This window comes from Rhea americana, unplaced genomic scaffold, assembly GCF_003343005.1.
Source record: "Rhea americana isolate MKP2758 unplaced genomic scaffold, rheAme1 scaffold_57, whole genome shotgun sequence".
Taxonomy (NCBI): Eukaryota; Metazoa; Chordata; class Aves; order Rheiformes; family Rheidae; genus Rhea; species Rhea americana.
The window spans coordinates 2,333,211-2,346,371 of record NW_028186723.1 but is presented as its reverse complement, the minus strand read 5'-3'; the positions used below and the strand labels follow the sequence as shown (position 1 = coordinate 2,346,371).

The 13,161-nt window shown below is 37.9% G+C and overlaps 1 protein-coding gene across 9 annotated transcripts in view; it reads left to right on the top strand.

Annotated features, from left to right (window-relative positions):
- ABLIM1 (actin binding LIM protein 1) overlaps nt 1-11,868 on the top strand; it is a 158,739-nt gene extending 146,871 nt beyond the window's left edge. For 6 of the 9 annotated variants that reach the window (XM_085319077.1, XM_085319073.1, XM_085319076.1 and 3 more), the window contains 6 exons: nt 469-615; nt 2,826-2,917; nt 3,039-3,135; nt 4,226-4,287; nt 4,570-4,630; nt 5,639-6,894. In XM_085319077.1, coding sequence (XP_085175203.1) covers nt 469-615; nt 2,826-2,917; nt 3,039-3,135; nt 4,226-4,287; nt 4,570-4,630; nt 5,639-5,676 — 497 coding nt within the window. In that variant the 3' untranslated portion in view covers nt 5,677-6,894. Of the gene's footprint in view, nt 1-468; nt 616-2,825; nt 2,918-3,038; nt 3,136-4,225; nt 4,288-4,569; nt 4,631-5,638; nt 6,895-6,923; nt 6,999-10,052; nt 10,134-11,348 lie in introns of those variants that run through there. The other 3 variants (XM_085319081.1, XM_085319079.1, XM_085319080.1) reach the window with 3 other exon arrangements.
- The last annotated feature ends 1,293 nt before the right edge of the window (nt 11,869-13,161 follow it).

The window sequence follows — 13,161 nt, the reverse complement described above, 5'->3', positions numbered from 1 at the left end:
TTTGTTTTTGTTTTACAGCTTTTCACAGAAGCTGTAAATAATAAGCTTTAGCGAAGCTAGTGCTGTCCCTCTGAACTGTTTCAGTTTTCTTGCCCTAGAGGGAAGACGAGCCAGCATATTAGAGCATTTCATTAATAGTCAGATCTTCTCAGGAGATATTGGCACACCGTTAGCTTGAATTTTCTCACTCTTGCTTAATCTTTCTAACAATGTAAAACCATAGTAAAATCCAAGGCTGATTTGGGGTTATTTTGAGGGTGGGATGAGGGAAGGGAGGAGGGTTTGGTCACAAGATACTAGCAGGAGGAAGACATTTCTTTGCTTCAAATTGCAGTTAAAAAGGCAAGACATGAACATGTTCACTTTTGAAAATGAACTTCCTGTAAAGCATAAAATTTTGCCAAAATAAGGAAAACCTTTACATTGATACAGATTATTGCATAGCTAAGTTCCCTGATTGCCATCTAGATGCAGCTGCTTTGGCAGCACAGAGCAAGTCTTCTGAGGATATCATCAAGTCCTCCAAGTTCCCAGCAGCCCATGCACCAGCACCCAACGAGATACCAAAGATTGAGACGGACCACTGGCCAGGTCCTCCCTCCCTTGCGGCCATAGGTATGCAAAAGAAAGATGGTACAAGTGATGCGGATTAAAAGGTACTCGTAACCAAAGTAGATTAATATTGACTCTGTAAAACCCAGCAGCGAGGACTGTGTCCACCCCTTATCTTCACTGCAAAGTGTAGTCCTTCTGGTGAAACGTCTGGGTGTCCGTGTATTTATAACTGTTGAATAGGGCTGAGGAGAAGATGTTTTGCAGAAGTACATTGGAATTGTTCACGAAGATAATAACCCACAGACAGATAGTGAACTCCCATTAAGTAGTTTACAAACAGGATATGTCATGCAAGCTTGACTTCTTTCAGTTATTGTTTGTATAGTCCTTTAATCCTAAACTAGTAGTAAACATTTAATGGAAAATGTCACTACTTCTGGCCACATAGCTATTTCTGTGGCAAAAAGCAATGACTGCAGTGGAATAGTAAGTAGGCTAAAAAATTCATGTTTTTCAGAATCACTGTTTCTACAGGCTATATATTTTTCTTCTGTGTTGTTGCACTACATGTATCTTATTTTATTTTCTTTAAATCGCATACATGATCATTTCTTAACATTTTTTATACTGTATTTGTCTTCTCTGTTGATTTTGTTGACCCCAAGTAAAACATAGTATAAAGTAAACTACCTACCCTAGGTCACTCACAAAGTCACCTCAGAAACACTGAAGGTCTTGCCCATTTTAGATTTCTGTGTAGGACTTTATGGCTTTCCTTGGAGCAGGTTTTTCATGGAGAGGCTGGGAGAGGAGGTCTGGGGTGGCAGAGCTCAATGGTTTGACATGTAGTGGGCACATCCAGGACTTTCGGGGAGTGTCATTTAAGTAGCACTGGAACCTCAGAAACCTTACTATAACATGGATAACATTTAGGTACTTAAAACTCTCCTGACAGAGAGTGGTAACTGCAGCATTATTGTGGTAACTGCAGCATTATCATGCCATCTGTCCGTGGTGGAAGGTTTGTTAAAAGTGTTGGCTGTCAGCTCAGTCTCCAGGCAATGGATGACGACTTCTGATTGTTTCAAGTAAAACTTTTTTGTAAATTGGCTTTCAGGTGATTTTGTTACACCTGAGAAACTAAACAAGACTGTTTGGAAACTGTATGTGTGAAAATGTGCTCATGGCCATTTTGCATTCGGAAATAGAAAGACACTGTACACTATTAATCACTAAAAAACAAACCTTCGAGCACCAGGTTTTTGTGTTTGTTACCAGTTGTCTGAATCTGATACTTTTCATACAGAGCTGAACTCAACTCAGCTATCAAAAAAGGAGTATTCCTACTATTGCACTGGAAGGTTTTGCAAAAGCCTGAAATACCAAACAAAATAATATATAATTTAACTACAAAGACTTAATTTCTTTGTAACTTTTTGTCTTTCCCCTTACTAGCAAACCTTCTGATAATTTAGTTCCAAAATTTAGTCTTCGTTCAAATGGAAGTTTGTTTCCTCTAGGATTGTTGCATAACTGCCTTAGGGTATAGCCTGTGAAGAAAGAATGTATATAGTGCCTGCCTRCCTTCGGCAATATCATATTCTATGTATTCATTGAAATGTCTTGGTGTCTTAATCAGGCCATTTCTCATAAATATTCAAGAAAATAAAGATTAATCAATAAAAAGTGAGAAYCCAAAATTTAGAACACTTGTTCAAAAGTTAAGTGGTCTTAATTCATTTTAGCTTTATCTAAAGGATCCATTAAATCAACTTACTCTATTTTAGACTAGAAATAAGGCCATGTTCATTCCAAATATGAGTATTTAGGAAAGTAATGTAATTTTCATTTGAAATGTTAATTCAGATTTTGTGAGCCTAGGTAGAAGTATAAATGTAAATCAGACCCCCTGTTTTCAATCATTGGAACAGGCACCAGTGCCCTTAAACCCCATATTTCCATGACTAGCTAACCTCCTTTTCTCTATTAAGTTGATGGGGAGCTTTTGTATCTCAGACTGTTGCGTGGTGGGAACCCATGTACTGTTTAACTTTGTGCTAATATTAGTAGAAGGCTCCCAGCCATAGGGCAGACTGAGTGGCTTCTATTAAGGGTAAGTTTTGAAAAAGGCTTTTGAGTCTGCAAGAAAATACTGCTTTCTTTATTCAGTAAATCAAACTGACTAGTACTTTGAACTAATACTGAGGACTTCAAGATGTGGTAGAACTGATGTAAAAAGTTCTTTCCGTGTTGTGGTTTTATGGAAACAGGAGCTGACATGAGACGCAGATCAAGTGGAAGAGAGGAGGAAGATGAAGAACTACAGAGACGCCGGCAGCTGCAGGAGGAACAGCTTTTGAAGGTTATTGTAACCTTGTCTTACATGGTTGTTTCTGAACACCAACCAAAAAGTGCCTTTTTTTTCCATAAGTAATACCTGATCAGCTTTATTTTATTGCAATATTTTCAATTGCTACTTGTAGCTCAACTCTGGTCTGGGACAATTGATACTGAAAGAAGAGATGGAAAAAGAGCTTCGTGATAGGTCATCCCTTTCTGCCAGTCGTTACGACTCTCCAGGTAATTTATACAGGCAATAGACCTAATAATGAACTATGACTGGTTCTAGGAAACCACTTGAAATGTGTGTATGTGTTGTTTTCCCCTGAAAAGTGTGACCTAACTCATTAGCTGGTTTGGGGAAGGGGAAGAGGGTGATGCTTTTCTTTTTTTTAATTAGAATTCTTTTTTTAATTAGAAGAAATATGAGGCTCAAGATTTTGAGGCAGTTTCTGGAAGAGAGATTTTCTAATATAGATAAGGAGGGAAGTCAAATATAGCAGTAACTATTACATCATGCATATTTTAGTAGATTGCATTATTAAACTACAGTAACATATTTTCTTAAACTGGTGATTCCTATCACTGCTTAGCCTCTCCTCCCAGGCCATGGGTGACAAAGCATGTGAATACAGAGAGAATGGAGTGTGCTAACCACAACAGCAAATGCTGATCTCTCTCTGGTTACTTGAGTTATGCAGCAGCTGGGAGTATAATTGCTATAAAGTATTACATTTTATACTACTTGGAGTAGGTGGGGTAGAAGGAAACTCATAAAAGGTTCAGAGGGTACAGTGAGGTATTATAAACCTTGTAGACCACTTAAGAGAGGGCAGTACCAACCTGGGACACTAGCGGGGAATCTATCCAGTCAAACAGTGCTAATCTTGTTAGATTTCCCTTGTCCTTTTCCTTGATCCCATCATAAGAAATTACACAGTGAACCTAAACAACACATTTGTAATACTTTATCTTCATGAGGATTAAAAAGTTATTCTGCTTTGTTCTCTAATCTTTAAGCATTACTTTCAACACAGTGAAGACCACCTTTGATTTTGATCACAGCAAAATCACAAGTGTCCTTTCTTGATGACCTGCCACCACAACATGAGAATACTGCATGTAACTTACAGACTGTGTGGAAGGATGTGATGAATTTGGGGCTGAGATGTTAGTTTCCTAAAGTCAATGTGTCTCAGTTGGTTATGTATGTATATGGTTAGTGCTTTTTAAATTGTTTTTAGTGCTAGTTGATTCCTCAGATGTTCTTGGGTTTGAGTTTCCATGGAATTTTTTCCAATAAAAGATTTTTCTCTTCCTCATTCAACAGCACATGCTTCAGCTTCCAAAACTTCTTCTCTCCCTGGCTATGGAAGAAATGGGCTTCATCGGGTAAGAAGATAGCAATTTTAAGAAGAAGTTGTCTTTAATCATGTGTAGTATTTATTTCCCTGCTAAGTGTATTGAATTTCTTGATCAAGCTCACTTATAAAATTGTCTAAGTCAGACAAAATCTAGTTTACCTTCCCACAAACCAGATTTATTAAAAATGCAAGAAAGCCTATGAAAATGGAGGAAAAAAAGCTTAAAGTAATTTGTTTTCCCCAAAATACCAACCCATTTGTGAAGCCAGCAACTGTGAATTTATATGCGTGTCCCCTTTTCCTATTACAGCCAGTGTCTACAGATTTTGGTCAGTACAACAGTTACGGGGATGTGAGTGGCGGAGTTAGAGGTAAGGCTGAGAAGCTTTTTTTACATGTCACTTTATTATAGAACATGTTAAGACATCTGATCATTTCAACTGTTCTTTTTAAAGTGATGGATATGATTGCTTTATATTTGCTCAGTACATTTGAATTTCATCTGGTAAACTTGACAGTTAACTTGAACTCTGAAAATACTTATTAAAAAGCTTGGGTTTATTTTGGTAAATCTGCTGTGTATTGCTGATCCTTTTTTGTGCCAAGAGACTACTTAGCACTGGTGCAAATGGAGAGCAGGTAACCTGCAGATAATTAAGAATATGTTTTAAGTTCTGTTATGCTGTATTCTTTCTCTGAAAATTATGAACCACTGCATGATCTGAAAGAATGAGCTACAGTGAAGAACAGAGCATAATGCATAGTAATCCCAGCACTGCTGATGATTTGCTTTGTGACTTTGAGCTGATTTGATACCAGTCCTTGCCTCATTTTCCCCATCTATAATAAAGTGACAAATAATATTTATCAAAGTTATAAAACTTTGTTAGTGTTTTGAAATTGTTCAAGCTTATAGAGACAAAAGAGACCAATTACCTAAAAAATGAGACTGAACACTTCTATCTTAGATACCCTATGATCAAACATCTTTTATTCATGCTTCTGTCAATTTATACACTGTGAAGGAAGCCTAGATAACTGCCTGATTGCATAGGCTAGATGAGGTGAATCCCTTCTACTCATTAAAATATTAATTTGCTATTTATTTACCTGATGGTAGTTTTGTGTGTCTTAATATCTCCAAAGTGACTTGATTTTCTTAGATGAGAAGCCTTCTTTAAAGGCAAAGAACTACAGTGTTGGGAGTGTTTCACTATTTACAAACTAAGACTAAAAGTAGGAAGGCTCAGTGACCTTAGAGAATCAGGTGAGATTTTGAAATGATAAACGAGAAAACAAGGATTATCTTCTGGTTGACAGTGACCAATTCCTGACATTCCACACACTAAACCTGATGAGATTTCTCTTTTGCTTTTCAGATTTCCAGGTAGAGTACAGATTTTCATCAATCAACTGACAACAGAACTAAAAGCATCTACTTTCTTACTGAAGTCTGAATTTCTGCTACAGGGAAGGGTTTCTTAAGATACTAGTTTTGATTTATCTGCATGTTTAAGCATAAGCAATGATGTAGACTCTTACTAACAAAAAAACAAACATAGCCTCAGATACCTCCTTGTACCTCCCCAGAGCTGCAGTACAAAGGCTCATACTCCAGTTCTGTGACTTCCTCTGTAAAATCCACTGTCTGTTGAAATATGAGTTACCCGTAATAGTTCTATCTGGACAGTTAAGGGTGGATTTTTTTTAGCCTCCCTAGTACTAACCCCTGAGTTGTATAGAAACACTCCYCTAGAGGAAATTTTCTTACATATCAGGAGCTCTGAACTCCTTGTTTTTGCCTTGGAATTTGCTTTCTAGCAAAAGAAGGCTGATCAGTAGCTTTCTGTAGTGCTGCCATCACAGATGAGCTAGTAAGAGATATCCTTGCAAATTCCAACTCTTTTCACCCAAATCCTGGTTTCAGGATTTTTTTCTAGAGTAGTCATGAGTCTGGGTGGTCCCTCAACAGTCACAGTATGAAATGACAATATAAGTAAGGGTTTAAACACTTGGACATATTTCTTATTTGCTATCAAAACAGTGATGGTTGAGAAGAGAATGATAAGGTTGTGTGTGTGTGGGGGGGGGTTGTCCACGTGTTATGGTCAAAATATTATTTTGTTTGGAACAGTACTGTGTCAAAATAGCAACTTTTAACCAGACAGCTATCCCTGTTTGGATTCATAGTCAAAATTTCCCATTCTAGAGACAAAAAGAAGGTTGGCAGAGAGGGCCCTGGCAATTCTAAGTGACAGGAAGGACAACCAGAGGCATAAGAGTGCCTTGTATATGCTGTTGGGTGGGGTCTGAACTAGTGCTTCTGCATATTTGTCCAGAGAAGAACTCTACTTAGTCATTGGAGTGGGAAGGGACCTGCCACTCCCTGGGGATCTTCTGGTTCATTTGGGAAATCCTGTTGGTAGGTTCTGTAGAGAGCTGTAACCAGCCCTAGCAGTGAGCAGAAGACTGTGGTGGCAAAGGAGGGGGTGAAAGAATTTCACAGCATGCCTCAGAAGCAATAAGCAGACCTATATAAGACTAAACCTTAAGATCTGAAAGAACTCTTAGTGTAAATTCACCTTTGTTTTTACCACTGTTTGAGTGCCTTTACCCTCTGTGTGTGTGACCCACATGTCTGATGTATACCTGTATCTGATGCAGTCCCTCCCGGATGGTCATGTCCCTGGAATGAGAATGGACAGAGGAGTATCTATGCCTAACATGTTGGAGCCAAAGGCAAGTGCAGATGTTATTCACTTTACTTCAAGACAGTGAAGATTTTACTGTGAAAAGTAGGTGAAACATGAGAAAAGTCCTAATTCCCTCGTTTTACTTTACCTCACCCCAGTCCCTGCTCCTTATGTGCCAAACCTCTCCCTTTGCTCTGGACTTTCCTGTTGTGGGTATTAGTGTTTAGCCAGGCTGAGGGTAGCCAAAATGTGCAGAGGAGGCCTTCCCATAGAGAAAATGAAGATACTGAACATGCTCAATAGCTACTCCTTCTGTTAAACTTTCGATAACCAAAATTGCAGGGCAAACTTAATGGGAGAGTGTCAATTCCATTAAGTTTGAAAAGCAATGCAGGATATTGTGGCTCACAACATGCTGCTGAGGCTATCTTGTTTTAACAGTTAATGAAAAATGCGTATCTTTATCCCAGATAGGCATCTAGATATCTTTCTGGATCTGGTATTCATCTCATCTTTCAGCAATGTCAAATTCCCTATATAAGAAGTTCTTTAGGAGATTTGTTGAAAAAAGAAGCAATATCAGCTGAATATGAGTTAGGATATAAACTAATATGCTTTCACAGCTATCTTTAGAGATGTCTGAATCAAAAATGAACAGTAATATATAGAGAGATTCAACTAGGGCTGTGTTTTAAATCTTGTAACTCTCTCTACTGCTGGTGAAACGTCTGAGAAATCATGATTTTTACCAAAATTATAAGGATCAATATTTCTGCCAGTAAAGTGAGCAGCTCTTTTTGCAAACCAGATTACTACTTGTGCTTCCAAGTCACCTCCAGACAAACTGTACAAGGCAATAATCATAGCTTTATAATTTGAGACCCCAATGCAATGTATATTAATGAGTGTTCATATATATATTATGTACATATAACCTTGGGGATATCCCCAGCTCCTGAGATACTGTTTTTTATTTCAAATAATTCCTCTCTCAGTGCAATAGAAATTCTTACAGCCACCACTGCTATTGATGCACCCAGTGATTTGGAATGTTATTTTGGGTGACAAATTCTGTCTTATTACTAGTGGTAAAATTTATGGGATTTTTTGTGAGACAATAGGTCACTTTTCCATTCATATTTCAAAGGTTATGCCTTAAAAGGTTATGTTGTATGAATTGGCAGTAGTTTTGTTCATTTCAGTGGTGCAAGACCAACTTCAACCTGCTAAGATGAAAAAGGCCAACTCAAAGTCAGTACGAAAAACCTGGGAAGTGAAAATAAGTAAACCGTAACATGATCAAAGCTTACAAAATGGTATTCCAGAAAGGACAGAATTTGTGCATCCTGACAGCCCAGACTGAAAAATGTTTTGCTCTGAATACATAAGTATAAAATGTACTTATGCTCTCAGACCTTGACTTAAACTCTGCCTGTTTAAATATTATGAAAGGTTACTTTTTAGTTTACTATGATGCTGTGTATGGTAGCCATTTTCAATATAGAACGTTAACAATGTAATTAAAAATATAGACTCCATTGTACAACTGTGAGAATGTCAGAATCTAAGAGTCCTATCTTACAATTGGTATGTAAACACACATTATTTAAATTATTATTACTTACAATAAACTCATTGGTGTGTTCATTGATGCCTGAATCTTATTTGTTGTATTTCTGGAAAGATCATTGGGTTAATTGGTGACAATGGAATGAACTTAATTGCCCAGTACCACCCTAGGAGTTAATTAGATGGGATTTCTTCTGTTAGAATGACAGTGGAATTAATAGCATTTGATGATCACTTAGATGCCTCTCCAGAGAAGTTTTGGTGGTCTTGCTGTTGTTCCCAGTGGCCAGGTATCTGAATCAGTAAAAAAAAGACTGTAAATACCAGTAAAAGCTAAGCCAGTTCCCACTGAAGTCTGTGGAAAGACTTTCATTGACTTCAGTGAGGGTTAAATGAGAACCTCACTGAAAATGCCATTGTCCTGCTCTGCAGGGAGAAATGAAATGAGAAGAACTGTAGGGAGGTTCTGTCAGATGGGATGTGAGCTCTCTAAGTCTTTCCAGGCATTCACTGAAGTTTGGGCCTGAGGTAAAAGGCTAAAACAGAGAATTTTATTTACCAATCATGATTCCAGGAAACTGATTTTAGGCACTTTATTTTCTGAATTTCTTTCTAGGTGGTATTGTTTCTGTTGGGGTAGCCTGTTCCGAGGCCAGCAGACAGTAAACATTTTACTTCAAACAGAGAACCTGTCTGTATGAGTAAATGAAACATGACTCTTTTTTGCATTCACAAATTATTTATTAGCCAGTAACTGATTTTGTATAAGTTCTGGGCATTCTTTGCAATGTAAAGGAAAATCAAAGGAAATACTGGCTGATGTGCTGGATGGATGCAGAAGCAGATGAAGACATGTAAGATAAATATGTCTACAAAAGCTTCTCCTTTAATCTGTCTGTGTATGTCACAGCCAGCAAGCACAGTGGGGGCTTTTTCAAGTTCCGTAACAATCAAAAATGGCAAGGAAAATAATCTGATTAATTCCATTGAATGCAGTGGCCCCCACTGATGAATATCTTTCTTGTTCAGAGTTGCTGCTTTTTCTGATGTACTTTGATGTGGTACTTTCATGTACCTTTTTAAAAATCCTCTAAGCATATGCTTCCTTAGAGTTCTCCATGTTTTGACAACCATCAGTCAGACCCACAGTGAGTACCCACTATATTTGCCTTATTAAACTCTAAATTCACCCATCAGTGGGTGAGAAAGTTTATAAAGTTTATTGACTAGAGAGGAACTCTGTCTGATCAAAGCCAGCCTATGCATTATACACTCTATAATAACCAGTGATATGGGCAAGTACACAGTGGCTCTACAAAAAAAGGTGGTTTGGGATTGGTATTAAACAAGAAGTTCTTAGGCTATCCAGATTGGCTTCTCTTTCATGCAACATAAAAGAAAACAAAGTTCTGATTTCCTTTGAAAAAAAAGAAAGCAAATGTTTGTGTGGTTATGAAAATAAGACAATATGCTCTTTCTGCTTTAGAATGTAAATACATCTCTTTTTCCCCCTTTTATACATTGTTAACAGATTTTTCCATATGAAATGCTCATGGTGACCAACAGAGGGCGAAATAAAATTCTAAAAGATGTAGACAGAACCAGGCTTGAGGTAAGAAAAGCAAGTTCCTAAATGCTCTTTCCTACTGAAGTTTTTTGTTTTTGTACACGTGAAAGCTCAAACATTGAAGTGTGGGTCCTTGTTACACTGGGAAGATTTCTCAGCATTAGACAGAGAAGCAGAAGTTGGACAGCAGGAAGAAAGGGCAGCATCCCCACAAACAATTCCAGGCCAGGAGCTCCATGTTTAAGACTAGGAGTATGTATGCCTCCCTGCTCCTGGACAGAGCTGCTCAGAAGTCCCTTATGTGTCAAGCAATTTCTAGGAGTCAAGTCAGTACCAGTTATTCTTGAGGAGCTGAAGTCTGCCTTCCCCTAACTCATCCATAAGTCCTGTGAGTTCATTAAGCTGGCTGATATCCAAATGAGGATTTAAATCTCTGCCAACAAATAAAAAATGTTTACAATTTTGTGGATTAGAGAGATCTAATCAGTCTAGCGGAAGTACTTGGCCAAGGATGTTTAAATCACTTGTAGTTAATTAATCTTGAGAAGAATGAAAGGGGCCACAAGAATTCATGTAAGTACCATTTATGCATGTTTTTAGGCAAGCATATGATCGCTAAGCAGGATTCAACTTTGTGTTAAATTAGTGCGACAGGCAGAGACCTTCTCTATCCAATGCACTCTAAAGCAGCTGAACAAGACACATAACCAGTGCACCAAACAGTACAAACATATATTTCATCCCCAGTAGTGCAGTGTGCTGCTTAGTTCAACTAACTAGACATTTTCTGTCTCAGAACTTAGGCTGTAGTATGTCCAACCTGCAGCCCTTCTGAAGAGCTCTCCTGGAACCCAGTGTCTGTTTGAAATTCCGTATGTCAAAGGAGATGACTAACTAAAGCCTGGGATGGGACAAAGAAGAGCTATTTTTGCTCTGTTCTCCCAATGCTTGCTTGGTGACTCCAGGCAAAAATTTTCTTGTCTTTCACGTATCCTGAAACTGAAATAGTGGTCCTGATCTCCTTTGTAAACTTTTCTGACTTAATCAAATTGCTAGAGGGGACCAAAATGTTACTGGTTCATTAATGGCCAATGAGAATGTGGATCGCTGTGTCACCAAAGCGTTACTGTTTTGTCAAGCTCCTATCAATAGGTCCTGCAATGACTCTCACACAGTGAAATTAAATCCCTAAGGCATTCCTATCTTATGTTGTTTCTATATGGCTTTGACTGACCCTTGCCTTTTCTCCCTTTTTCCCAGCGTCACTTAGCACCTGAAGTTTTTCAAGAAATATTTGGCATGACAATACAGGAGTTTGACAAGTTACCTCTCTGGCGACGCAACGACATGAAGAAAAAAGCAAAACTCTTTTAAACTCCCTTTAAACAAACCAACAAAGAATGATGCATAGGATGTTGTATCATACAGTCCAAATTATTTGGAAACAACTACTTAACCACCAAAAAGGGAAAATCACATAGTGGCACCTCTATGCACAGCAATTAAACAAGATGAATATTTGCCCTCCTAGAGCATAGGGAGAAAATATCTATGCTCAGAAGCAATGATGATAGTTTTCACAGTGTCAACCTTTTACATCATATTATACAAGATAGGAAACTGTTCTGTTCTTCAATGATGTTCCCCTTACTTTTCTCCATAATATGATGGACTTAATTGCTAGAGCCAGGAAGTGCCCTTAGGATGCCTTGTAGACTAAAGTAGTTGTCACCACTCCAAGAACACCCCTCCCCCCCAAACATACATACATACATACATACATATATATATATATATATATATATATAAAAAACATGTGTATGTATATATGTATGCGAGTTTGTGTGTATGCGTGTTTGTATTTATATCTATCCATCTAACTATCTATATATATCTGTGTGTGTATGTATGTGTATATATGTGTATATATATGGAAAGAAAGATAGATATTCTGTAGTTAAGAAGAAGCCCTTTGAAACTTATCCATATGGTTACATTAATCCTTTTGCACAGCTGTTTCTTAATTGGCACTCTTTTGAAATGGCATCTTCTTTGTTGATAAAAATCTGTAAAGCAGGATTCTCTGCTTACTTACACTGCATACCAATTGAATTGTTGGAAAATAGACTCCTTGCTTATACTTGTACATATTTGCTAAGATATAGGTAGTGAATTATAGTGTCTGTTGTCAGTCTTCCCTCTCCCATACTTTCTGCTTGAATTAATAAGGCTGGAGCTTAACCAGTCATTTAAGTAGTTTAAGATCACTTAAGTAATAGGAATGATGGAGAAGAGTCAGTTTTCTTGTTATTTAGTCCAGGAGATGGGRTGGGAGTGACAGAGTAAGAAAATACATGTCTAAGTGTGCCCTGGTTCCCACCCAGAGATTTTGGGACAGACTCCCTGCTAGTAATTACTAGTACAACTCTTCAAACTGCAGTGAAATTGCAGTATTTTATATCAGCAGGGAAGTTGGTTCTCTGAAAACCAACACCGAATTTCATCCCTCTTGGGGAGGGATGTGTATGAGTTAAAAGGTACCATCAAGGTGCCATATTCTGCCAATAAAGGCTCTTTGATTAAATTGCAGTTGCTGATGTCAATATGGCATAGTGCATGGAGCCAAGCACCCTCTTTTTAATCAATATAGTTCCAATTGTGCTTGGAAAAGGGGCATGAACATTTTTTCTTCTCTCTTGAAGTTTCAAAGCTCCAGCCTTGGTTATCTTTATTTGCCTTCGTGCCTGACATAGTTTGTGAAGAGAGAGAAATCATGCAAGATAGTTTCTGAGCTGCATTGACATCTATATTGCTTTTGGTCTTCTTCCACTATGCTGCAGCTTTAAGAACTGCCTGTACATACTTTAACTGCCTATAGGGAGGTCCTATACAAAGGAGGGTGAGCATTGAAGCAATTGAGTGAATGCTTTGTGGCTGCAAAGTCAGCTTTTTCTCTACCTTGGTGCTTAACTGCCAATGCATAATGCACTAATTAGTGTATCTCCTGATATGGGAGAGGATCATTTAGGTTCTGTGTCTGTCTAAGAATATCAAATTTTCATTTTTAATGCAG